Here is a 26,985-nt window from a genome sequence, read left to right on the forward strand (position 1 = left end):
ATGTAAATTATTTTTATAATGAATAAGATCCCTCTCGGGCATAAAGGAAAGACAACAATGGAGTTTCTTCAGCATTCATAGCGGACTTCAGATAATTGTGTCATTACGTTAAAAAGGAAAGATAGTAATAAGTTGCTTCTGCATTTTCCATAGCGGGCCCTTCCGACAAACTATTAGCTTATTGGTCAAGAGTCCTTCAGATAATTGTGCCGTTAAGTAAAAAGAGAGCAATGAATTGCTCACGCATTTGGCGCAGTCGACGTCTCTGAAAGGCTATTATCTTATTGCTAAGTGTCTCTCAAATAATTGTCTTGTTGTTATTGACCTATGAGGGCTCTCAACCACATAGATAGCTCAACGTGTCATCAACGCTCAACCTTGAGATGTGAATCGTCCAAGCCGCATTAGGTTATAAAAAAAATATAAAAAAATAAAGTGCAACATAGCTAAAATAATGGTTGGTTCCTTTTGACATGTATAATAAAGCAGAAGTGATTTTCGCACTCTTTTTCTCATTGTGCACATCCGTGTTTAGTTTTAACTTCTAGATTGAATCTATCAAAAGAGAATTAACAGACAGAAACAAATAGAGGTGCGCTAAGGATGAAAATAAGTGTGCAGAGAAATTTTTTTGAAGTGAATGTGAACAAAAAATGAAGTGACTTACTTAAAAATGAAAATAAACTTTTTTTTAACACGTATCAAGATTGTGATTTACCTATAATGATAAAAGAAAAACATCTTGTTACATGTAAGAGTAAGGTATTTTCTTCTTAAATATATGTCTACCAAGTACCAACCAACACTAAATGAGCAAAACAAAGGAAGCTGGAAAACTGGAAAAGCAAGGCATGCCTTTCAAACCAAAGGTCAGATCATATTCATTTAGTAGCACTACAAGTGCAGTCTGGCATTAAATCCTTGGGAGTAGTAACGAAGGAGAAGGTAAAGACAATTAATTCACATGAAATTAACTGGTGTAATGGAGCAACGGGTGAATATGGTCTTTCTCTTTAACTCACTGTATCCTGAGTTCAAACTTTCCCGCTCTTTACAGTATAGCTTAGAATAATATTATCGTTGGCAATAAAATGCAAAAAAAAGAAAAGAAAAGAAAAAAAGGACTGGAGTAATGGCATAGCTTTCCACGTTTCCCTTCATGCAGTAGAAATTAAAGACAAACCTGCTGGCCTTGGCCTCTTCTGTGCCTTCCTCATGTAACCTCCAATTCTGTGCTAGCTAGCTATACATCACCACAGAAGAGCTACCTTTTATACCCGTTGGGTTTTATTGCGTTTCTGCATTTGCTTTTGCTTTGCCTTCTCTCTTCTGAAAAGAAGAAGGGAAAAATGGTTGGTTTTGGCTGTGGTGGTGATGATGAACAGGATTTTCAAGGATCTTCACCGACTCCTACCGTCACGCATAGCAGTGATAGCGTTGTTGTGGAGGGTGAGGAGGCGGCAGCAGTGGCGGAGGAGGAGGAGGAGGTTGATCGTGAAACGTGTGATCTTCAGCTGCCTCAAGACCGAGTTCTGGCTGCAAAGCTCAGACCCCGCCTTCGATGGACTCCTGAGCTTCATGCCTGCTTTGTTGATGCTGTCAATCAGCTTGGAGGCCTTCATAGTGAGTACCCTTCTCCTTCTTCCTTGGCTTTGAGATTTTTCGCATGTTTTCGGATTTCGGTTATCTGATTTTATCACGCGTTTCATCTTGCAGAGGCAACTCCGAAGAAAATCCAGGAGGCAATGGGTGTCCAGGGGATAACTCTTTTCCACTTGAAGAGCCACCTCCAGGTCTGTTTCATCAATGCATGATTCATTGATGGTTGAGGAAAAATTCTCGAAAAATATTCACATACAAAACCGGTTACAAACTCTTAATAAAAAAAATAGAATTAGATGAGCATTAAACTAAGACATATGTAAGCAAATGTAGCAGAAAGCAATCATGCCTATGCACCCTAGTGCAAGTTCAATCTCTCCGGATCCCCTTCCCCTACCAACTAACAATTTGACCAACAAATGCTATCATTTGTGCAGAAAAAAAAAACACAATATGACATGTAAATTGACAAAGAAAACCCACAAATTTCTCCCAAATATGGGCCTCAAATTTATAGTGTTTTAGTGGCAGATTAGATTGAAAAGTTTTCACTAGTTTATTAAAAAAATAATAATACATTAAGGTACTGAATTAGGAAGGCCTCATTTCACTTTCGCCCTTGGCCTCATTGCATTTTCGCCCTTGGCCTCATTGCATGTTCGTCTTACGCTTCAGTTTGCACTGAAACAGTTTTGTTAGTGTTCCTCGTATGTAAAAGTTTGTAACCAGTTTTGTTTGCGTATATTTACCGGAGTTCTATTGTTAAGTGCTAATAGTACTATATAACTTTTCAAATTTCACTCAAAGTTATTGACGTGGTAATCATTTTTGCAGAAATACAGACTTGGAAGGCACGCGGTGAAGGAATGGAGGGAGGGGACTCAAACCTGTATGTTCTTTTGCAAAAACTTGCTGCAGTAAAAATATACCAGTAACAACGTCCTTTACTAAACAGTTGATATAGTGATGAAATTAACTTGCGAGTTGTGAAAGAAGTTTCATGTTTGAGTTGCTACATTTAGATTTTCACTGCCACTAAATAAAAGAGAACTCAGTTTCACAGGACTCGGAAGAAGGCCGAAGCACCGGCAGTACTTCCTCTCCCTCGCCCAAGCTATCCCGGAAAAAGTATGATTTGCACTGCTCCTCAATCTTCTATATGAATGTACTTGTTAACTTATTCCAAAAGGTAGTTGTTTTCGCACTCTCAATTTTAGCTTATGCATTTCTGTCGCTTGATTCTCCTTTGATTATCCAATCCGAAAGGTGGAAACAAGAGGATGAGTGCGGAAATAGAAAATGAGAGTGCGGAAAATCATTACCCTCTTCAGAAATTACCATTACAAAGGTTGCGTTTTCAAGTGCATTATCTTGTAAATGCTGTGATGTTTTATGTTTTGGGTTGTGGCTCCATGCATAGGCACTCTTATAAACTAGTGAAGGAAGCTCTAGATGAAGAAAGAGATAGTATGCAAGTTGAGGCAAGTTTTCGAGTTCGGAAACTAATTTGGGAACTTCAGTTGATAAATGTAAACCTACTTCTCTATTCATGATACACAACTTTGCAGGTTGGGAGGCGATTGCATATCCGTCAGGATGCTGAGCGGAGATTCATGAATTTCGCGATGGAGAATGCATGTAAGAAGCTTGCTGATCAGTTTATTGGTGCTGCGGCAGCCGCAGCCATACTTAACGGCATTGCAGGTGTAGGAACTTTGGAACTATACCCTGCATATCAGATGACAGAGGGAACGGGTATGCAGCCTAGTCTTGAAGGCCACCCGACCTCTCACGGGCATTCGGAGAATTCATCTGTCGAAGACTTCCATACTCGTGCCGAAGATGACGAGAAAACGGAGGAGAGCTTGGACAATGACCCTGCAGAAGCTTACCTGATCAACCCGGATCCAGATATGGAGTGATATGGCACTCTGGATGAAGGAACAAAATCACCCTTGTGTTGTTTCCTTGTGGAGTTTCATAAGTTAGGATTTACCTTTTGCCTTTTGGTGTAAAATTTTGCCAGCTTATGTTTGCTGAATTGGCAAGTTTCACTTACCAATGAACAGTAAAACAGTAAGAATTTTGAGTAATTAAACGTCTGTTTGATAACCAATTCAGTTTTCGAGAAAACTAAAAACTGAAACATGTTCAGGTAATCGTACTCCGTTTTCAAACCAAAACCAAGTCAAATTTTGAAAACTCGAAAAATTAACTTTCTAGTTTTTCTTTTTCAATTTTTTGAAAACTAAAAATAAATGATTATCAAACGCTCCTAAGTCTCAGCTTAAACAGAGTTAAAACAGTTTAACTAAACTGAATCCTATGTATCGACTTACCAGCTAAAAAAATCAAGCTGTTAAGAATTAAAAGAATTATCCAATTTACCTTTCCTTTCAAATACGAAATAGAAGAGAATACAAGGATTGAAGGTCCACGAATTACAATTTCTAACACAAACAATATGATATAAAGTAAAAGTGCAACACCAGTGAAGCAGTAAAACAAAATGGGGATGAGGGGTAAACGGAGAACTGCCGCTGGTGACGTCGCAAACGAGGACAGCACGCAGAAAACAAAGGTCTTCATGCACTATCATCGGAGAGCCGCAAGAGATACCGCAACACCATCAGCTTTCGGATGCAACCAAGTGTAAAGGCTAAAATGATTTAACAAAAGCACTTCTTCCTCCTACATATAGCAGCCTCACATTTCCCAACTGTTTGAATACAATGCCAGCCAACACTTTTCTAGTCGATCTTTACGGATGAGAAGAGGTAATGAACAAAGTAGAAAGACATGAGAAAGCCAATGGTGCCAGTTGACAACATGATTGCAGTTGCCATGATCAATGAATAACCGAGGTAAAGGATAGCCGACACAGGCCCGCTCAAACTCTGCAGGTCAAATACCAGGTAATTGATGGAGTACAGGAACACATAAAGGGAAACTGAACCTGAGGCAAAGAAAGCCTTCCACCACCACCTCCAATCCTCCACACAAAGATGCATGTATGTGAGAACTACTGAAACTTCAGCACAAACGATAACCAACAACATAAGCACTATAAAAAGGAAACCGAAGACATAATAAAATCTTCCAAGCCAGATGCTAGAAAGGATGAAGAAGAGTTCAATAAAAAGGGTTCCAAACGGAAGTGTCCCAGCACCAAGAACAAGAAGCCATGATGGATATTTGCGCGCAGGAATCTCCCTCGGAATCTGGTTGGTTCTCACGGGATATGAAATTGGCTCAGCTCGTGCGCCTAAGAATCCTCCGAGAAGGGTGAGAGGAACAGAAATGCAGAACCAGAGGGAGATGAGTATAAAATACAAAGAAATGGGAAGAGCACCAGTACTCTTGCTGCCCCATAGAATGAAATTCAGTATTGTAAGAATCACAAAGACGATTCCAGGAAAGAAACATGCCACAAACCAGGAAACCGATCTCCACCCTTCAGAAGTTCCCTTTATGGTTCTCCACATACGGACAGCAACATAACCAGCAATAATCCCAAGGAAGAGATATAGAATGATCATTCCTGTCAGTAGCATTCCTCGTGAAGCTGGTGACATGAAACCAAATGCTGCAAAGATGATGGTGACAACTGCCATCCCAGTAATCTGAACTCCATCCCCAACCATCACGCAAAGAAGCTTTGGAGAATCTGGTTCTCTGAACACATCTCCCACAACAAGCTTCCACCCAGAGAGCTCCTCATTCATCTGAGCTTGAGATTCTTTGTCGAGTTCTTCGTATCTTGTTAAATCCCTCCTCACCGTCCTTAGGAATATGACAAAAACTATACCAGCTAGGAAAAAGATCACCATTAATGAATTCAGAATAGAGAACCAGTGCACACGAGCACCCTCCATCTTCAGATAAGCATCCCACCTTGATGGCCATCTTGTATCACTTTTCACAAACTCAACCTCATAAGTAAATGATACTTTCTCTTGCTGCCTTATGATTTGAGCCTTTTCGAGCTCTGCGGGGCAACTTACAGGTTTGATATTTTCATACATAGCTTTTTTCTTCATGGCCTCTGGGTCGTATTTAATGCTACAAGGGTAAACCTCAAAGCCAACAATCTCAAACCCAGATGCCTTCTTCTTATCAGCTTCCGAAATGACACCCATGCCTTCTTCCCCAGTCCCAATTATCTGCACACCACTCCCTTCATACTCGTGAATCATAACCCTGAACTTGAGGTGATTGATGATGTAATCTTCTTTACTGTTAGGTGATGTGTACCCAACAGGAAACCCAGTCCACTGAATCTTAACCCCATTTTGATAAGCATATCTCATTGCGGGCAAATTATCAAGGATCATATTTACCTGATACAGATCACGGGTTCTCTGTTTCAGCAGCTTTACGTCGTGCTCGGTCAAAGGATCTGTGGTACACAGGTAACGAGTCTCATTCACGTTCATGTTAAAGCGGTATGCAGAGTTCTCGATCTCATCTCCCATAAGAAGTTCCCCGAGATTCTCAGCACTTTTCTTGATGCCTTCAGGGGGTTTGCAATAAGGGAGACTGTAGTAGCTGAAGGGCAGCTCAGTCTCTATAGAAGTCAAGGAGTTAACTTTTGTAGTGATTTCTTGCCCCTTCGCATATGTATGCATGTAGCTTCCGGGGAGATAAAACCCATTACAGGTGTGCACATAAACAACCAAAACAAGCAGAGCCCATTTGATTGAGAGCATTCCCGGATTCAATATCGCCATCAGAACCCAAAAAAACACAACACTCACCACAGGTTGGAGTGAGCAGTGGATCTAAGCTAAGTCTTACAGATGCATTCACCGATTAATCTACACAAATTTCAAACAAAAAGAATATTAATATCAGCCAAAAGAACACAAAGACTATAAGTTTAAGCTAAAAACACAAAATTAAACCTTTGGGTTAACAAAATCGATCAAGTACTTGTTAATTGTTCAATTTCTACACTCAAACCGCATCAGATCCGCTAATTAACAGAGCATAACCATTCAAATACTCACTCAATCAGATCTAACAACCAGTAATATAATAAAAAACGCATACCCAGATCCAAAAAATTTAAATTACAATAAAAATCAAATCATGCGTTACGCAAATGCAACAGATCCATGAAAAATTTGAGAAATTGAGAACGAACCGTGACAGATCTGGAACCGACACGGATGAGCGGCCGTGGTGCGCGAGAGCGAAGCAGAATCCCGGCGTCCCCTTTCGCTTAATATTATTCTGCTGACATTATCGCGAACAAGCTCAGAGGGGGTGAGGTGAGGGAACTAACTGCTTTGTTAAAAAAAAAATGGTGCGATTGGAGATGGGGAATTTGTTCTCTACGCACTCAAGTCATACGGTTATATAGGGCCCCATCCCACTGTTGAAACAAAGTTCGATTGGACCTTGCATTGGATGGGCGGTTTTCATTTGTTTTTCCTTCCTACAAACTTACAATGTTACAGATAAAACTGATTTTTGAAAATATGTACAAATAAATCGTATTTACCGAGTCTGATAGCGTGTGTTTGTAACTAAGTAGTACATTAAAGTGATTGATTACATGATGAATGAGTAAAATTGGTGAGTAATTTATTATCATGTTGACATCAAATTAAGTTCGTTGTAAGCCCTCAAGTTAGTCAAGGGCATATGTCGACTGGCAAATAGTAAATCACCTTGTGAAATCACAAATAGATCATAGGACAATTAGCATGAAGGAACAATTTTTGATATTTGGATTTGGTCAAAAATCAATTGTCGTCACGTCATTATTATGTGGTTGTTAGATTATCAATATGTCGTTGTTATTAAAAACTGATCATTTCTGTAATCAAATGTTAAAAAGTGATCATTCTTGCTAATTGCCCTAGATCATAATTAGATTTGACATATCACTTAAACAACAAAACTTCTCAATATGTTATTTCAAATTGAAATTTGATGTTTGGATTTTGACATATATCTCTTTGAAAATCGCTCTTTGATAAAAAAAATTAAAAAAAACAAATATAATTAGTTATTGACATTTTACCAAAAAATTTATGCACTGACTATAAGTAACGACATTCTCTATTCAAGATTAAAACCTTCTATGCGTATGTGAATTATTTTTTCAACAAGCTGCAATTACATCGATGATATACACAAGTGGTTTAGCTACTTTCAACTCTTTAGTATCTTGTTAACCATCATCGAAATTGTACATTGTGTACTCGCTTTTCATCTGACTTAAACAACTCAGCAATTAACTATCTTGTCTTATACCTAACTAAAGGTTACTTATCTCGCCCAAGAAATGGCAACAATTGAGATTGACGCATGAGAATCTGCACAAATAAACTGATTGTGATTTGAGAACTTTTCCATTTGATCATTATTATGCTTTATGGTAACGAAACTGCATTGTTTTCATCATTATTATGTGTTTTGTTGGTTAGCAATTTTGTAAGTAAAATCCTCATCAAGGTTTGTGGCTGCAAAACTTCAACCTTTATCATTATGGTGATTATATAGCAATATTTCCAATAACGTTGCAATCACTGTATTTGGTAGGAATGTATAAACATGGATCTACTGTTTTCTACATCCGAAACACCTTTTGGAAGTAAAGGTTAGAAACTTAAGCTTAAAGCCAAGATGCATCACATACGACCTTTATGTCCTTTCTAATACTATCTTTAGTTAACTCACGATACCAACTGTGTTTTTGTCTTGATCTTGACCAGTTTTATGAACAACAAGCTCGTATTTACCTCATAAGAATGATTTATAAACGAATTTACCATTACATAACATCTTTTCTAATAATACAATGTCATATGTTAAAAAATTGACACATGTAATTAATTTTTATTAGAACAAGACATCACGATGACGATGAATCCGTTCCGCTTAAGTTGTTCTTCAAGCTCAATTGTAGATAGCAAGGCTCTTAACCTTGTAGTAGTGGGTTTGTGCTATCCGGTAGCAGTTTTTGGTTACTTTATAAATACAAAATTATTTGTTAGTAAATTCGAATATGAATAAGCAACGAAAGTTTGAATAAACGTTTTAAATGAAACAAGGTTCTCAAACTTACAACAAAAAATATCTATTAGTTACATACATTAAATATCGTTGTAAATGAGGAGTGTTTTTATGAAACAGTCATACGGCGTTACAAACCGATTCATATTTGTAGCACGTGCTTTATTTATTAATTATGTTTTGTAAAAGAGAAATTCTAAGAAAACTCTCTTAAAGTGTGATTTTTTCTGGATTCTCTGTCACAGTTTAACATTAATTCTCATGCTAATAATATAAAACGTTGTGCTAAAAATATGAGGTGTCGGAGAGTTCGTCGAGAATCCTAATTTTGAACAAATTTCCTTAACATTTCTCTTTGTAAAATATAATTCATCGATTATCTATATCATAACACGTGAAACAACGAACTTAACTAAGAACAAATGCATGTATGCACCATACGTCAACTATGAAGTCTAGCAACATTAATTAGGGTTCTAATATAGCTCTTTTAACATGTCATTTCTTACACAGAGTCACAGACAACCATAACAAACAACAAACAAAGGCCAAATTATATTAATTGTACAAACGTTACTTAATGGAACTTGAGGCTGGTCAAGATGTTGTTGTGAACCGGGTCAGCCAAGTGATCCAGAAGGTTCTGGTAGGGCCCCACACCAGTCACAAGACCCTGAATAAAATAACCCAATATTGCCAGCATGGCAAGCCTCCCATTCTTCACTTCCTTGAGCTTCAACTCGTTCAACGACTTTTCATCTTTCCCAAACCCTAGCGGGTTGAACAAGGGCCCACCAGGGTAAGCCGGGTTCCCGGACCCACCCAAGTACTTCTCAAACCCCAAGAAGTATTGCTTGCCCATGGACCCGGGGTTGTACCAGTCCTGGAACCTCCGGTGCTCGGCGAACCCCATTAGGGCAAGTTCAAAGACAAAGAGCGTGTAAGGGTCGGCCCAGTAGTTGTAGGTCCCGGCTGGTGGGATGACCCCTGTTTGAAACCAGGGCAGGGCAGTCTCGGGCGGGATTAGGCCGAGCTTGCCCAAGATTTCTGGGGCAATTGCACCCACTGCACCAAGCATGGCGTAACGTCCGTTGATGACTTCACCGTAGGCTAGCCATCTAGGCTCGATGAACCCACCTGTGCCTTCTGGGTCTGAGAGGCCCAATGGATCGAATCCATAGTCGCCGGGTAGGCTGCATGTCAAATTTAACCATTTCCAAATTAATCTCTTTTATTATGTGACAAGGTCAAACAATGAAAGACAAACACAATTTTCTTTTCTGGTTTTTGAAAAAATGGAATTTCATCACGGCAGTCCACTCTTATGTGTCTAGAAAGACTACATTTTAGCCTTTTTTGCCTCTATCATGTGATTCACTGTCATTAAGAATCGAACTCAGAACGTGATGTATGAAAAACAAACACAATTTAATTGTCATTCCTAGTCATCTTGTACTTCTCATCCGAGCCAAATTTAAAACCTAGTTCCGCCAATGTAAGTAACGCTACATAACCGTATTGCAATCACACTGAAAAGAACAATCACAAATCGTTACCTGCCATCCAAGTAAGTAAGGCTCTGCTTGGAAGCAAACCACAACTGTCTGTCCGCTCCTTGCTGAAACCAAATCAAACAAACCACAAAATCATAAACAAAGAGCATCAGTTGCGTTACCCTAACCGAAATCAAATCATAACACCACGTGACAGTAATACAACCATACCAAAAAATCACATTCATGTACCTTAACAGGAGGAGTAGAGGCCGCCCTTACGACAAAGGAAGCAGATTTTCTCGACCCAAATGGAGATTGGACGGCCTTTGCTCCTCCAAATATCTGCCTGGCAACCTCCTTTGAGGCCGTTAGGGAAGATGATGAAACCAGAGCTTGAGCTGCCATTTTCTCTCTCTACCTCTCTCTCTCTCTCTCTTCTTTTCTTCTGCCACTCAATATTTTTAACTCAGTCTCTCAAATACCACAACTTCGTACAAGTAATAAGGAAGATACGGAACTGGTGTGGGCCAAGGGGGAACCAAGATTTGTGGGCAATGTGGCGTTGAGATCCTGGTGGATATTGGTGCTGGACCCAGGTTTCAGATTAGGTTGGGATCTCACTGCCCAACAAAGTTTGTACACGTGGCGCCATTACCTGGATAAGAGATATTGCAAATTTTTCATTCGAAATCTGATTTCACAAACTTGGTATTGGTGTATTTGAATGGAGTGTGATATTTACATATTCATTTTTACTTTTTACATATTTAAAAAAAAAATTTAGTTGTCGGATTGGATGAATGAACGAAGATCAAATGACAAAAATTAACAAGAAGTGTGTGGATAGCACACCCCATTTGAATTATGGGCTCGTTTGGTGGTATTTTTGAAATGATTGAAAACGTTTTTGGATAAAATATTTTTAGATTTTAAAAGCATTTAAAGTGCTTCCTGCAAGAAGTATCAGTTATATGATTTTTTTAAATTCACTTACATTTTTACAAAAAATTAGTTTCAAAACTATTTTCTCAAAATCACTTTAGTAATTTAAAAAACAGTTTCAAACGAGTTATATTTGAATTGATACTATCCTTAATTTGTAGGGATGTCAAGGCTGCAAGCACTACAAGTTGCAATGTGCTCGGTTAGATAAATAGTAGAGTACATGTATGTAGAGAATAACTTCGTTATCATACAGTATATACAATTGTGTTATGTTTTTTGTAACATGTTTCTAATCGTATGAGGATAAACATATAAGTTACAATTGTGAATCTATAAAAAAAAATTATTCAGAAGTAAGCCTAAACACTACTTCCACTTTACACAATTGTATTTGGTTCCTCACAAATTTTTTTGCTCAAATATTTGGCACTTTGCAGAATACATTGGTTAAGTCTCTTTTTTGACATTTTGTCAAACATCTTGCTTCAAATGACAACCATGCTCAGCGATACCATCGAAAGAACATTGAGCCATTCCGATACCATCGAAAGAACATTGAGCCATTCCATGTGTGTATTTAAAATGAGATGGAGGCAATGCATATTTTGGTCACTGGTTAATTATAAGGAAAACTAATAAAAAATGCTTGAAAACTTTGAGTTTTAACTATAAAGACAAAATAAAGGGTAAAGTGAATGGTACCAGGATTGACTTTTTAGTGTAAAAATGTGGTTTTTCGTTAATGTGAATAGTATCAGGAATTTTTCGTTAAAGTTCCCTTAATTATATGGTTAGGCGAACCAGACTCCACATCAGGTTGTACAACCGTCTTCAAACCCTAAGACTCATTGAATCAATTGGGTCACAATGGGTCAAAAGGCCCAAAATAGAGGTCAACAAGCAACACATTGACATGGGCCTCGAAATTCAGTTATAACCTAAATTGGACTCCAATGAGGTAAAGCTAGCCCAGATTCAAGCCCCAAATTAGGAAAATGCAAAACGTGGGTCCCAAGGTCGACCGCAGAGGATCCCAACCCTTAAATCTCCCTTTCATTTCGTTTCCATAAACCCCTTCGCTTCGCCTCGGAGGTTTTTCTCATTCACTCACTAACTCGCCTCTCTCGCTTAAACCCTAAACCCAAAATCTTAGGGTTTCTCTCTCTCTCTCTCTCCTCTCCCCCCCCCCTCTCTCCTCTGAAACCCTAAACCCCTTCAAATTACATAAAAATGATGACCACCATCCTCCGCCGTACGCCCACTATAGCCACGGCTCGGACCTTCGCCGCCATCGAAACCCTCCTGATCAACCACCATTCATTTCTCGGCGCATCCGCCCCCGAGCTCGTACTCCCCGCAAATGGTGCCGTCGCCGGCGAGGCTAGGTTATACACCGTCTCTGCACCGAGGACGAAGTTGGGTTCTTCGTACGGGTATCAAGTAAGGGACTTGCACGCGAAATGTGGGGCGTTGAGTTTTCAAGCGTCGACGGCTCTGGGCGCGCAGCTCGCCGTTGATTACTCGGACGACGAGTCGAGTAGAAGGAGCGGTGACGATGAAGGACTCGAGATCGCGAAACTAGGGATTGCTAAGGAGATCGTGTCGGCTTTGGCCAATAAGGGTATCAGCAAGCTGTTCCCCATACAGGTGATTAATCATTTCCCAAATTTGTGCTCTGTTTAGTTGATGAGAAAATGATTGAAAAATATGATTTTTTTTAGTTTTTTTGTTGGTTGATTTGTGTATGGACTATGTATTAATTCATTGTTTGGGGATTTTGTCTACAGAGGGCTGTGTTGGAACCTGCGATGCAAGGGCGGGATATGATTGGTCGCGCACGAACAGGAACAGGGAAAACTCTTGCGTTTGGGATACCCATTTTGGATAAAATCTTTAAACACAATGCCATAAAGGGGTTTGTTTCTCATATCAAAATCATTAGTTAGATTGTTAATGTGCTCGGTAGGGGTTTTCGGTATGATTATCAGATTTCCTCTTTGCAGCATTTTCCTTTTGGTTTTTGGAGTATGGATTTGATTTATGTTTGATTATATATAGGCGTGGAAAGAGTCCTTTGGCTTTGGTTTTGGCCCCGACAAGAGAACTTGCAAAGCAAGTTGAGAAGGAATTCCATGATGCAGCACCTGGTTTGGAGACAATCTGTGTCTATGGTGGTACCCCCATTTCAAGTCAAATGAGAGCGCTTGACTATGGAGTTGATGTGGCTGTTGGCACGCCTGGTCGTGTAATTGATCTTATCAATAGGGGAGCCCTGAATTTAGGGGAAGTTCAGTTTGTTGTTCTTGATGAAGCTGATCAGATGCTCCAGGTGGGATTCCAGGAGGCTGTAGAGACAATCTTAGAGAGGGTACCAAAGAAACGTCAGACGTTGTTGTTTTCTGCAACAATGCCCAATTGGATTAGAAAGCTTACTCAGAATTATCTAAAAGATCCAGCTGTTATTGATCTAGTAAGTATGTTTTTTTTAGTCTGTTCTTCGTCGACCTTGTGTAGCTATTTGTAGGATCGGATCATAAGAGTGGCATGCTAAACCGAGTACAACCACCTTAAAAAAGAAGGTTTTCTCTTCATTTCAAAATTGTTGTGGTGCTTAATGAATGTGACCTGATGGTTTCTATGACTGACAAGGATACTTTTGGTTAAATTGAATGAGCAACTTGTCTTGTCCATTTATGTCTGGATATTTAGTGAAAGTTTGCAAAGACGGAAGAATTAGGTTTCAAAAAAAAATCAAATTACAGTAGCGGCAATAAGTTTTCTGGTGATTTTTTTTTGGTAACATAAAAACTATTAGTCTAAAGATGGCTTATGGGATCGACATATTCATCTGATCATATTTGCTAATTGAGAGATGGCATGTGCTTTAGGTTGGGGATTCTGATCAGAAATTGGCAGATGGAATTTCTCTATACTCGATTGTATCGGACTCATATGGAAGAGCATCAATTATTGGACCACTTATAACAGTAAGTAATCTTAACCTTTTCAGCTCTTACCTTTTCCAACATCTGGTCCTTCCTCACCATCAAGTATGTGTGTTTGTTAGGAACATGCAAAAGGAGGAAAGGCTATTGTTTTCACTCAGACAAAGCGTGATGCTGATCGATTGGCATATGCCATGTCAAGAAGCTTTAGATGTGAGGCTTTGCATGGGGATATTTCACAAAGCCAGAGGGAAAGGACCCTTGCTGGTTTTCGAAATGGGAATTTTAATATTTTAGTTGCCACTGACGTTGCTGCTCGTGGGCTTGATGTACCCAATGTTGATCTCGTGAGATTTATTTCACCATTTACTTTTGATTTTGTTTCATTTATCTATGTCTTTGTTTATGCCCTAGTTGATAATCACTAGACAATTTAATACTACATTATTCTCTAATCAAGCAGTTATTACAACATGTTCTCTTTCCCTTCCCTTTTGTTAGCTTTCATGACTGAATTAAAGCTTTTAAATACTCAAGTTAGGCCCATGTATGGTTTTTCACTGCATTTGGCACTGATAATGTTTTGGATTCAAATTAAGGAAAAGGAGTTGGATTGACGTTCTTCGCTTTCTTGGTCTTAGGTGATACATTATGAGCTGCCAAATAATCCAGAAATATTTGTTCACCGGTCTGGCCGAACAGGTCGTGCTGGGAAGAAAGGAAGTGCTATTCTTGTTTACACACAGGCTGAATCCAGGGCTGTTAGGACTATTGAGCAAGAAGTAGGATGCAAATTTACTGAGGTAAAGATGAAGTCTTTTACATTTGCATCTTCGGGTTACAGGGTTTTCTTTGGGTGGACTCTGCTCTTAGTTCAATGCATTGAGATTAACACAACTCTGAAGTTGATTATCATGTGTTTTTGCGTAAGTTAATTAATAGGTTATATGCTGAAAGTAGCTTGACAGTTTATACGCTCAGGATGGTGTGCAGTGCAGTGCACTTTCCTGTTAAAGTCTCTAAATGAATGATACTCATTTGACAGAAACAAATAGGCATTCCCATTAAGGATCTGTGTTTCCTCTAAAATGTTTCTGTGGGGTCTGGATTCATGTGCATGCTCTCTGTCTATCTGATTTACTTCTTAGTTTGAGTCGAAGCTTACCAGAGGTCTGACATAGTCCTCTCTGGTATTGTATGGGGAGCTTCGCATCATTTTGCATGCTTGGATACCTGATAAATTGCAATTTATATATTTCTTGGAGAAAATGTCTGCTTTTGTGTATGTTCCACCCTAGACTGATTATCTGATTACTTTGTGATCATCAGCTACCCCGGATTGCTGTTGACAGCAAAAGTATAGACATGATGCCCGACATGGGTAGAGATCGATCTGGCACGAAGGGTAGTCGATTTGGTGCTCCTTCGGGACCAGGTTTTGGCCGTCTTGGTGGGTTTGGTCGTTCCAATAGCTATGGTGATTCTTCTGGTCAGATGGGTAGATCTAGTGGGCCTCGTCCCGGTCATTATGGTGCCTTCGGTGATTCTCAATCTGGAAGTGGGTTTTCCGGATCTAGTTCAAACCGCGGAGGAAACTTTGGTAATTCAGGTTTTGGTCGTTCAAGTGGTTTTGGTAGTTCTGACCGCACAAATGGTTTCGGTAGTTCTGACCGATCAAGTGGGTTCGGAGTGTTTGGTAGCTCTGATCGCTCTGGTGGTTCTAGGAACTTTGGTTCGGATCGCCAGGGTGGACTTGACAATAATTCTAGCCGTTTTGGGAGCTTTGGGAATGACAGGTTTTGATGATGATCAAAACAATAGCAGACCCTTGGGATTTTATTCATTGGCAAGTCTCTTTATTTATTTCCTCTTTATGGTTGATCTTTGCCATCCCACACATTTACTGGCTCAGGTTGGTTTCTTTTAATTGACATATTCCTCTGCTCTTGGGTGAAGAGCGCTGACGATTCACTGACACGTCTGTCTTGCAATGTCAGTTAAGAAGATACGGAACCCAGGAGGAGAGAATTATCATGAACAATTATTTGCTTTCATGAACCGAAGTTAGAGGGGCCGTGTAGCGAACTCTGAGGAAGCGTCTTTAGGTGTTTTTTCTTCTTCTGTTTATATTAAGTTTATAAATTAGAATATGAAACGAAAGTCATCTTATTCGGATAAGGAGAGGAGGGTTCCTTAAATTAATTCGTCTTTTTAGTGTTATTGTGTCCATGTTTCGATTTTATGTCGTTTATTTGAGGTTGTGTTTTTTTTTTTTTTTTTTTTTTTTTTTTTTTTTTTTTGTTGATGAAGTACATCGATATTTTTACACTAAAGGGAGGGGGAGTTCGGCTAAACCACATAATGGGCAGCCTAATTTGATATCGAATTTTCCATTCACGAAATTCGAACCTAAAACCTTTAACTTCTAAGTGAAGAGGAATATCATCAAACTGTAGTACTAAGTGATTATTTAAAGTCGTGTTAATCCTTAAGGTTAGATTTGAAGCCAACAAACCATGTCCAACTTAACGAGGGACAATTTTATTAATTCCAGGCTTTTGTGGTACGAGCTTTTCAAATCTCTCTTTTACAGCATCGGTTCTTTAAATTTTAAACCCTTGGAGTTGTCTTTGGTAGTGTAGTTTAGCTTTTTAAACAATCTTCACCGATCGATTGCAAATTAATGTCAGTTTTTCAGGCTATTATGATTTGACTTGGGTTCTTTTCCAACAAATTAAAAACTGCGTTTCAATAAAATTTTCACTTATGCATATTAAAGCGCGTTGTCGCGTTTTGTTTGGGAACATCTATTTAAAGTCATTTGTCTACATATCTAGTGTCTCCGGGAAATCCTTCTATCCTCCTTTAGGGCATGTGATTTTAACACCTTTTTAACATTCCGCTATGCGCCTCTATTCTTTTTTGGCCTTCGGTTTAAAGCCAACAGGATCCTCTCTGGATCCTTTGGTGAGGATCTTAAACATCCGTGATGATCTGTGAATTATGTTCATTCATCGTATATCATGCAGTCAATTTTTCTTAAGTACTGTTTGTATTTAATTTTAAATAAAAATATTTAAAATAATTTCTGACCGCACGATGTACAATGAACGAATCATCGGGATCCTCACAAAGAGAATCCGACGAGGATCCGGATTCGGTTTAAATAAAATCAAAAGATGATTAAGAGAATTCGAGGTTTATAATGATAAAATAAGCACCATATATTCAAGTTACAAATTATTCTCAAATTGATTGGGATTCAGTGTACGTACGCCAAAGCCAAAAATTGCTAAAAGTATATGGCAGTAATCTAATTTCTACTTAACGCGAGATTTAATACAATATTTTGTCCTATGAAAAATCCGTCCGAAAGCGACGCATGAGATTTAGCAAAACAAAAATAAATATAAAAGAAACAAAGAACCAGGGCATGATTTACATTTGTATGTGATAAAATGTTGTCATGCGTTGAAGAGCTTCCTGAAAGGCCCGTCTTTTCGATCTTTTGCAGCTTCGGTTAAAGCCAGGAACCTCTTGAACCCTGTTGTGGCTGCACCTCGCCCGAGTGCAGCTGCTCTGGCTAGCACATCGTCTCTGGATGCGATAAGTCCGGCTGAAGCAGGGTTTGGTATCAGAGCAGCTGCGGGGGCAGTTGGGAGTGGGATTGGTGGCGCAGCCGGTGGTGGGAGAGAAGGTTGTGTGATTCCCGGGCCGTGCTTGTTAAAGTCGTCTAGTATACTTTGCTGATCTGCCTTCTTAAGACCCTGCACATTCATACTCAAATTCAGTGAAACATGCATCAAATTAATCGGGTCATCCAACTCGTAACTCTTTTCAATTAATTCATGAAGTGGTATAAATCCACAGATTTCTTTCGTTGTTCAAAATAGTTTGAAGAACAGAAATGCGCTAAAATGCAATGTCTGCTTGCAAGTCGGTCTCCTCTAGTTTCTTAAGAGCTTTGATTTGATTAATGGAATGAGCAACAATGTCTCATGTGAAAAATGAATGGATGCGAAAAGGTAGGATAAGTTGATGATTACCTTGAGCTCCAAAATTCGCTGAAACTCCATTGGCGTTCCCTCTGGTAGTAATGCACGATATGTATCCGCAACAGAATCAATTGGCGACAGTATGACCTATATGCAAAGACAAGATAACCCTACTTCAGAAAAGAAAACCAGAGGCTGCCAGAATGAGTACCAACAAACTGATGCCTACCTTCAGAAGTGCTTCAGCTTTACTCATCTCCCGGCTTACAAATTTCGAATAGCTAGCAGCACGTGATGTCTGTTTGAATTGAAGAAATATATTGATCCATTAATAGATTTGATTTGTGTGCTTAAAAAAATAACCAGTCAATTATGACGAAAAAACTATCACGGGCACTTATGAGTAGGAATCAAGAACTGATTTTCATGCTTTCAACCCTGGAATGTATACTTTAGGTGGAGTGACACTAATAGGGTCCTAACAGCCATAAACGAGGAAGGGGCTACTTGTACTTAATAGTTCTGATCATGCTTGTAACTATAAACATATATCAACAATTCACTCACTTGGTGACCAAGGGATGGTATCTCCAAAAGAATTGTCTTTACAGCTTGAGTATCCAGTAGCATCTGCAATAGCATCCAAACCATTTTTTAAGTCTCGGAATCACATGAATTAGTACTGGTTTGGTATTGAGATGCTTTTATAAAAAGTGGGTATCAAAAAAAGCTGAGCTCAAAAAGGTGTTTGGTAAACACTTAAAAACAGCTTATTTTCACAGTTTTGGGTGAAAAAAAAACTGAAAACATGAAGCAGCAAAAGCTGAAAACATGAAGCAGCAAAAGCTGAAATCATGAAGTTCACTTCTGATATAAACTACAAAAATGCTTGGAGAAAAAAGAAACATTTGATAAATGCAGAAGAAAGATACCCTAAACTAGAAGTATATATAATATATATTATATGTATATAAAATAAATCAAGATGCAAGTTTGATTGATTGATTTCTATCACAAGATTCAAACTACTTTGAATTCAAGACTATGAGGGAAATGGCATCTATCTCCCTAAAATTTCATTCGAGAAGTAACTATATATACTTGTCCTCATTTGTTGATATAAACAAAATTAGGTTTAAAAGGAAACAGAGACGATTATAAGGAATGCAGTCCCTACTTGTTGAGCTCCAGTTTCTGATATTTGCTTGCATTTGAAAATGTTAGTAAAGAAACGTGGACCAAGAGATGACGCAAGCTGCACAGATGAAGAGATTAGAACTACATTAGCAAAATGTTCACAAAGGACTTTAGTGTTAAGTATACGGTAGCCAATTGAGGGAAGGATGGTGGCACACAACTTTAAAATGGTTGAAGAAAGCATGTCGTATCAATAAAACAAAGAAGAGTAAAAAAATACGAATAAATAATGACTCATGAACCTAGGAAAACAAGACCAAGATCTGTGGAAAAAATGTTAACATGAAACATGTCTGCCCCTTGTATTACCTTGTCCAAGAAAAATTGGAAGTAAATCGGTGAAAGAAGTGTTCCAAGGATAGGAATACTAGTAACGAGGATCATATTTATGCCATTAACATACCTGCAAAAAGGTGGATGTGGTCAGTTGTAGAAAGTGTGTATTGGATGTAAAAGAGCAAAACTTAGATTAATGGTAGCTTACTCTGACTGGTCACCAACACTTTCAAGCGTAGCCCATGGAACTCTTGTCATTGCAGCCATTTCAGCATCAAACTTAGTTTCTAAGCCTTGCACCAAGGTTACTAATGCTTTTGTTATAACGGCTGAAAATTCATCCTGCACGATTGCATAACTCTTGTAGAAAATGAACAGGAAAAAAAATGCCTTAGGTGAACTTAAAAAATAGGCAATACCTGCACTTCCGACATATCCACCCCATCAGCAAACTGAGTATCAATTATTTTGGATACACTTTCAGCCAGTTCACCAGACTGCAAAGAGTTAAACATAAATTAGCAAGAATTTATAGTAGTTTTCCTTCTTGTACTATTGTGTATGTCTACAAATAAATATGTGAACACCAGATTCAGTGCTAATCATAAAATAATGACACCTCACAATGGTTTCAGCAATAAAACATGCCATGCCAACTAACTATTTAGAAACCTGAGAAACCAACTAATACTGACAACAATTTCCATCAGAAACACAGTGTACATGGTAATCACGTGTATTGATGATAATTACGAGCACATACGTTATACACCTAATGTTAAAATTTATAACAAGATTCACATGACACATAATGGCAACATACTAATGCAGTCAGTGATGAATACAATAAGTAGTTGATTCATTTTCCACTCAAGTTATTATGGAGGTATGTGTGTCAGAGACCTTACAATCATAGACTAATGTAAATCATTACATTAATCAGTGCCTTTGTTAGCTTCTACCTTTTGTAATGCGAAAAATAAGAAAATATATCAGACAAAAAGAATCATCTAGTTCTTATTTATCCAGAGATTCCCATCAGACATAGTACCCCCTTCTCATAACTGTAAGTTACGTTCAGACGGGGCATTATAGCTTCACTCGCATATAGGAATCAAGCTAACACTCAAAAGTCAGAGTAGCTGCATGTCTCAAAAAAACTACTTACCGTCTTATGGCAGTATTCAGCTGAGTTGACAATGTAACAAATCACCCTTTCATCTCTGTCTGATGTCTGCTAAGCATAAAAGAAAAATAGCATCTATTCAGAATAACAAAAATTTTGTAATATATCATGAAGCTTAAAACTGTTCCCTTTATACCTTTATCTGTCCGTCCATACCAGTTGCGGCTGCAACAATCCCTGTACCACCTTTAGGCAGTCTTACAAAAAGCTTTGTAGCATATGCCTTGAGAATCCTTTGAAAAACCTAAACTTGGAAAGAGGCACATATCATATTCTGGTTAATAAAAAATATCTAATTACTCAAACTGCTTAAGTCACAAGGAAGAAACATGCATTTTTCTAATGTTTGAAGGCGGCTGAAGTAGAATAGTCTTGCAACAAAAAATGATGGCCTATAATCACTAGGCATCCACAATAGAGTGTTGATATTGTATGCACTATGCATGTCGACGCCAATTAGAATATCAAGTGAGGAACTTCAAGAAAGTACCTTGAACAAATTAAATAATGTCTGGTTCTTTGTCAAAGCACTGCATCGCTTTAAGCTCCTCTTGATTATAAGAAACAACTGCCAGACCAAAAAGTGCAACCAAGTCACATTATCTAACATCACTAAAGAAATAACCATGACCTAAAGTAAATTTAGTCATGTAAGATTCTAAGGCGTAGTTCTAAGAATTCAGTGTCCAGAAGAAAAAAAGTTTTCTTGAAACAATAAAGGATCTACAAGAAATCAAGAATATAACAATTTGAGTATTGAATAACATTTTAACATTCATATCACATAAATAAGTTAAAGAATGACATCAATAAAACTAAGAGTGACTGAGGCCAGTGGAAACACGCGCTGTCCCCAAATCAAAGGCTTTTAGTTTTATTCAAGTCATTCTCATTAACTGCAACACTAAACTTCTAAAGAGACGGTAGAAAAATAATGAAAATCTAAGTGCTTACCTGCATGCTACTTGATAAAACATTATTCTGACTTCCCTCCTCAATGTCCCATGTTTCCTCCTATTGGAAAGATGAAAACAAAACTTAAATCAAAGAGGTAAAAACACAAGCAAACTATTGAATAATTGTTATAAATAGTAATACACTTATTCTACCTGAACAAGTTTCTCCAAATTCTCCATCAGTGTCTTCTCTTCTAGTTCTGTGTAAACATTCAAGTGAGGCTCAAAGCAAGATGAAATGATTCCACGGAAGTTGAACTGCCAAATCAAACAGTGCAAGTAATTCTCAGAAATTATAACCATGAGAAGGTAGACTTAGCACTAAAATACAAGAGGACCGTAATAGTAGACTATAACCGCAAACATTACCATATCTTAGTCATCTTACCATAGTAATAACCCCAAATTTTTAAGCAGGATACAACAAATCTCACATGGATTGCTTACAAATATTTTCAAGATACACTCAAGCAATCTCACTATATAAGATTCAACGTTATGGTATGCTAAAGGTAATGTAGAGAACATCAGGAATGGCATACTAGAAAAGTCAAAATCTAATTATACACACTCATGGCTCATTTCATTTCATATATATTAAGGGGTATTATGAAAGGATATAAGTAGTAGAAAAAAATTTACCCCAGCTGCAGGTGCTGATAACTCTTTATCCTTTTCCTGGAGAATGAAAATCAGAAGGAAGGCTTATTAACTTGATGGTATAAGGAATTCACATTGTGAAAATTTCAACCATATTAAGCAATACATAGCATGCATACCTCTGTGCTACTTTCCTGATGTGCAGCAAGCTTTTTTTCGTACTTCTTTCTAATATCTGAAGCACTTTGACTAGTGTTTTCCCCTCTACCAATTTCTTCAATCTCATTTCCAACCTCCCTGCCTCGAGTACCACCACCAAATTTCTCTGCCAATTCATCCTCAAATTCAAGAGTTCGCTGTAGTGCCTATAGACAGCAGTCAAAACATTAAAACCACCAACAAATGAGAAAGTTTTGAAGGCCATGAGAATGGATATAAAATGTCAACAACAATGAAATTTTTTTTTTTATATTTATCACTAGCATATCACTTACAAGAAGCCTACATATAGATGTGCCACTTGAGGTAAGGAAATGCTTAATGAGTATAGTTTCCCATATTAAGTCTGATTAGCAGTTCTAACCATGATTGGATTTGGTTCAGTTTTCTCTTTCTATTGTTTGTGTTTCCTAGCATAAACTTCACTGATTCATCAAAGAGAGCACCCGTACAGAATAGTGACTGTAAGATCTCAAGGAGACAAGCAATGCATGATCCATACGGCTCCAAAAAAAATTAAATATGCATGCACTGCATCACTCATGGGTTGTTTAAAGGTTTCAACAGATGTACCCAAGATTATAAAGGAAAAAACAAAACTAAGGTTTTGTACTCCGCTGATTGGTTCAACATCTTTCCTGTGGTTTCTATTAAAAAAAAAGACAAGATCTCTCACTTGTTTAATGACCCATTTCCAGTTACTTTCATGAGGCAATACAAATGATATCACATCATATGGATAAGGAGTTGAATAACAAATTGTAGAGAAAACTGAGTGCCACAAGAGATGGATGGTTGCATTTATAGCAAAGCCAAAACGGAAGTGGATTAAAATAGTGCAAGAAGACATGATGACATAATGATATTCGATTCAAATGCCTCAAAAAGGTTGAAATTGGGTTTATCTGAAGTCTGAACTTAGGTTGTTTGTGCAGCTTCTACAAGAATAGACAAGAATCAAACTAATCTAAGACAAATCAAAGAAGCACCAAATATCACTCCTCAATTACATGTAAAAGCAATCCAACATAATAAATTAGAAATATGGCTTACCAACAATAATGTCCCAACATCAGGCTTTTCTTTCTGATTATTATGTATATCTTCCAGCTGCTTTCTGAAGAAAAAAACAGTACAAAAAAATTTTAAATTAAGTTTCCGTGAATTTCTCTGGTAAAATCAGATGTTAACTAGAACCCACTATGTCCCAAGGGTCAAGTAAATGGAAAAAGGAAACGAATAAAAAGTCAACCTCAAAAGTAAACTAGATTAAGTGTCGTCTATGGAATTTTGCTTCAAATATTTTTCTTCTCCTCCGATAAAAGAAAGATAACTAAATCTCAAATAGTAAATGGAGAAAAGGAAGAAACATGTATTTTATCTGCTATGTGTGATGGCATTACTCGCCCTCCCTTTCTACTTAGTTACACGTGTGACCACCAGCACATAGAACACTACAATGTTCAGGTTTTTTCTTGGAGCACTACATCGAAACCTTGAATATCATAAAGATGGCAATAGGAACATCAGTTTTCAAATGTTAAATGTTCTTTTTCAGTATTTTAAAAAGTTGATGGCTACATTTTATGTAAAAGAAAAACTAAGAAAATTCCACCCTCTGAAAAGGAATTGAAGTTATCAACAAAATATGATATTGAAGGGAAGTAGATTACCTTGTTTTTTTACAGAACTGAATACAGAGCCGATAAGGAACATGCCATGAAGTAGGAAAGATTTTCCAGATTTCTTCATTTGTTCTCATACGACGCTTTATCCATGCATATCTTCGTTCAGTTTTATCCAACTTAGCTAGTTCTACAATAGAGAAAACAAGATTAAATTCAAAATAAAGGACAATTAAAGTCAAGTCTGCATACATACTGAAAGCATCTCTGCTAAGAATAACATCAAACATGAACACACACCAGCTCCTTCAAAGATCTGCTCATAGGAAGTAAGTTCCCTGCTGCAAAAGTTATTTACTAATTCTTCCCTCACAGATGGCTCTAAAGCATCAACAACCAAGCAAGCATCAGATAACTGCTGAAGTAAATTAGTTTCCTCCGACTCCTTTCCAGTACCTAGGCTGAGAATAAACCGCAAAAGAGAAGATAATTAGGAACTAAGAGTCCAAGATAGCAAAAACATTATAGTTGCAGAAGGTTAACTAAGAGTCCTAGACAACCAACTCTCCATACAGTTCCAGCCTTAAATAAAATATAAGGCACACACATTCTAACAAAGCATAAAGAATATAACCAAATGCTATAATTATTAAACCCAAAACCAAGCATCAACAGCCATTTAATGATGTATCCTTTTAATGGTCTACTTAAATTTGATTTGTATATATGGCACTGCATATTATTTTAAACACTTACCTTGAGAAATCAGAAAACACATGCGACTTTAGAATTTGTTTGATATTCTTAAATTTTTCCCTCAGCTCGGTGATTTTTGGAATGTCCCTGTAAGCCTCAAAATGGCTACATAACTGGTTCACAGCCTGATACGCATCATAAACTAGAATTAAAATGAAGCACTTGCTCAAAATTCTTATAAATCTAATCTTTTAAAACTAGCAATTACTTCTCAATCATCTTTGTATAATGCAAAAGTTTGTATCAGGAAGAAAACAATTCTATTCCAAAGATATAACATAAGCAAAATAACACAAAATGCTGCAAACAATGTGTATCATTTCTTACGAGGATCTTCCAATTGCTTAAACAGAGTGTCATGATAATCCGATGCTACAAAAGACTAAAGCATAATTGAGAACTTCAATAAAAAAGAGTCACAGAGTAAGCTCCTTTTTTACCTGCAGTAAAATGACATGGTATTATATTAATAGCAGATAGGTTACCTCCAACTGTGCAGCTGCCTCTTTATATTGTCGTTTTGAAGCCATTACTTGGAGCTGCTCAACAGCAGAGACTGCCATGTCACAGAAAAAGGGTACTCCCATGAGAATGTAATATGAAGGCATTCATCGTCAGTTTCTAATCAGGGTCTAACAGTTGATCGATAAATCTTGATCAATCATCACTGTAAAAATCATAAACAAGCAACTAACCGAGCATGGTCAGGCGATGAAGAGCAGTAATCGTCGTTGTTATATGCTTCTTTGCAAAGTCTAACTTCTTAATGTCGCGACATATTTCTTGAACCATTGTCTCACTTTGCTCAGCTTTCGTTTTAATTTCGCGGATTTTATACATGAGTTCCTGCCTTAGAGCATCACAAAGTAAATAAATAAAACAAAAAATTACACACTTTGATTTTACAAGCCTTGATTTTGCAAATTAACCAGAGTTTAAGAACAGACCTCCACGGCATGCGTAGCAGCGGCGAGATCTTCTTTCGCTTTCGTCCCTGAATTGCTCTGGAAAAAAACACACCAGCCAATCCATCAAAAACTACAAAACTAGTATAAAAAAAAAGGTGCAATTGGAGCTGTGAGCTCAGAGCTCAAAAGGCAAAGGCGACGACCTGCTGGCGAACCGCCGCTAAAATTTCAGCATCGACACGCCGAATCTCACTGTGTATCTTCTGCATTAGCGGTTCCACACCAGATAAAGACGCCTCTGATTGCACAATTCAAAGAATTCAAAGAGTAAGTCCAACACCTACACATTCTGCTTATACATATTCATACTACAGATATAGATATATATATATATATATGGAAAGAGAGAAAGAGAGAGAGAGAGAGAGAGACCTGTGGGAAACATCTGGTTGATGTATTCCAAAGCGCTTGACTTGTCCATGGCTGCCAAATTAAGCTCTGAGCTCGTAGCGTTGAAGTAATGGATGGGAGAAACGGTTGGAAGAAGGAGATCTGAGAATTTGGAGAGTGGATCCTCTCTCTTCTCTCTCTCTGTATCTCTCTCTCTCTCTCTCTCTCTCTCTCTCTCTCTCTGTGAGAGTTGAAGCTTTGCTTTCGATTCAGCAATGACGCTGGAAGATGGGTCGATCTAAGATCGACGAGATTGCGTGAGCCGGGTTTCGGAGGAGCAACGACTCTGTGGGCCGAACAACCTATATGGGCGTGAGCCGGATTGCGTGAGCCGGGTTTGTATCCCAACCTATATGGGCTGGGCCTACTTTTGTCGTTCTATGGGCCGAACAATTTTGCATGAGATACTTTCGACCAAATAAATTCAAGCTTAGATGCATTTGTTTGGTAAAATAACTAATTAACATTTACTTTTTGACAATTGTGGGTTAAGTTAATTGGCAATTACAGTGTGTCGTCTCTTCTTGCGCAAAATCTGTCAGATGCTGGTTAGTTAATTCGTAATGATAGTGTGTCGTCTTTATTTACGTAAAATTTAAAACTCTTATTATAAATTAGAGTAATTTAAAATTTATATTGTTATTGTCAAAGTTGATCTAGTTATATATTTTGATGTGTTTGGAAGTGCTAATAACTTCTCGTCTACTCTCATTTTTCTTTCTTACTGTTATAAGGGTAGCCCAAAATATTCATAAACATATGAAAAGTTAATTTTAACCTTCTAAAATGGTGTTCTGATATAA

The 26,985-nt window shown here is 37.9% G+C and overlaps 5 protein-coding genes across 7 annotated transcripts; 2 read left to right on the forward strand and 3 right to left on the reverse strand.

Moving 5' to 3' along the window:
- The first annotated feature begins 1,164 nt into the window (after positions 1 to 1,164).
- LOC126582293 (protein PHR1-LIKE 3-like) lies at positions 1,165 to 3,718 on the forward strand. Its single transcript, XM_050246389.1, has 6 exons — positions 1,165 to 1,623; positions 1,717 to 1,793; positions 2,437 to 2,491; positions 2,658 to 2,730; positions 3,023 to 3,083; positions 3,171 to 3,718. The coding sequence occupies exons 1-6, from the start codon at positions 1,350 to 1,352 to the stop codon at positions 3,522 to 3,524; spliced, it is 894 nt and encodes a 297-aa protein (XP_050102346.1). The 5' UTR covers positions 1,165 to 1,349; the 3' UTR covers positions 3,525 to 3,718.
- Positions 3,719 to 3,977: 259 nt separating this feature from the next.
- Positions 3,978 to 6,949, reverse strand: LOC126582294 (transmembrane 9 superfamily member 12-like). Its single transcript, XM_050246390.1, has 2 exons — positions 6,749 to 6,949; positions 3,978 to 6,419 (listed from the first exon to the last, which is right to left on the reverse strand). The coding sequence occupies exon 2, from the start codon at positions 6,330 to 6,332 to the stop codon at positions 4,353 to 4,355; it is 1,980 nt and encodes a 659-aa protein (XP_050102347.1). The 5' UTR covers positions 6,333 to 6,419; positions 6,749 to 6,949; the 3' UTR covers positions 3,978 to 4,352.
- A 2,135-nt stretch (positions 6,950 to 9,084) lies between these two features.
- LOC126583148 (photosystem I chlorophyll a/b-binding protein 3-1, chloroplastic-like) lies at positions 9,085 to 10,608 on the reverse strand. The gene is made up of 3 exons (XM_050247444.1): positions 10,374 to 10,608; positions 10,185 to 10,246; positions 9,085 to 9,821 (listed from the first exon to the last, which is right to left on the reverse strand). Exons 1-3 carry the CDS (start codon positions 10,527 to 10,529, stop codon positions 9,206 to 9,208), a joined length of 834 nt encoding a protein of 277 aa, XP_050103401.1. The 5' UTR covers positions 10,530 to 10,608; the 3' UTR covers positions 9,085 to 9,205.
- Positions 10,609 to 12,150: 1,542 nt separating this feature from the next.
- On the forward strand, positions 12,151 to 16,234 carry LOC126582163 (DEAD-box ATP-dependent RNA helicase 53, mitochondrial-like). 2 transcript variants are annotated; one of them, XR_007609297.1, is made up of 8 exons: positions 12,151 to 12,716; positions 12,857 to 12,984; positions 13,128 to 13,539; positions 13,958 to 14,056; positions 14,137 to 14,361; positions 14,656 to 14,817; positions 15,344 to 15,926; positions 16,012 to 16,234. XR_007609297.1 is itself a non-coding variant. In XM_050246176.1 (7 exons), exons 1-7 carry the CDS (start codon positions 12,300 to 12,302, stop codon positions 15,815 to 15,817), a joined length of 1,917 nt encoding a protein of 638 aa, XP_050102133.1. In that variant the 5' UTR covers positions 12,151 to 12,299; the 3' UTR covers positions 15,818 to 16,234. The 2 variants fall into 2 exon arrangements, 1 of the variants encoding a protein (XP_050102133.1); XM_050246176.1 differs by having other exon boundaries at positions 15,344 to 16,234.
- Positions 16,235 to 17,197: 963 nt separating this feature from the next.
- LOC126582162 (vacuolar protein sorting-associated protein 53 A-like) lies at positions 17,198 to 26,421 on the reverse strand. 2 transcript variants are annotated; one of them, XM_050246172.1, is made up of 24 exons: positions 26,165 to 26,421; positions 25,936 to 26,030; positions 25,772 to 25,828; positions 25,520 to 25,670; positions 25,310 to 25,380; positions 24,825 to 24,949; positions 24,369 to 24,529; positions 24,117 to 24,258; positions 23,497 to 23,560; positions 22,404 to 22,589; positions 22,267 to 22,302; positions 21,778 to 21,882; positions 21,623 to 21,682; positions 21,159 to 21,236; positions 20,805 to 20,912; positions 20,651 to 20,716; positions 19,902 to 19,979; positions 19,691 to 19,824; positions 19,516 to 19,609; positions 19,187 to 19,264; positions 18,577 to 18,639; positions 18,239 to 18,307; positions 18,061 to 18,156; positions 17,198 to 17,781 (listed from the first exon to the last, which is right to left on the reverse strand). In XM_050246172.1, exons 1-24 carry the CDS (start codon positions 26,211 to 26,213, stop codon positions 17,479 to 17,481), a joined length of 2,469 nt encoding a protein of 822 aa, XP_050102129.1. In that variant the 5' UTR covers positions 26,214 to 26,421; the 3' UTR covers positions 17,198 to 17,478. The 2 variants fall into 2 exon arrangements, with proteins under 2 accessions (XP_050102129.1, XP_050102130.1); XM_050246173.1 differs by lacking the exon at positions 26,165 to 26,421 and having other exon boundaries at positions 25,520 to 25,674; positions 25,936 to 26,027.
- Between the last annotated feature and the right edge of the window lie 564 nt (positions 26,422 to 26,985).

This window comes from Malus sylvestris, chromosome 9 (assembly GCF_916048215.2).
Source record: "Malus sylvestris chromosome 9, drMalSylv7.2, whole genome shotgun sequence".
In the NCBI taxonomy this organism is placed as follows: Eukaryota; Viridiplantae; Streptophyta; class Magnoliopsida; order Rosales; family Rosaceae; genus Malus; species Malus sylvestris.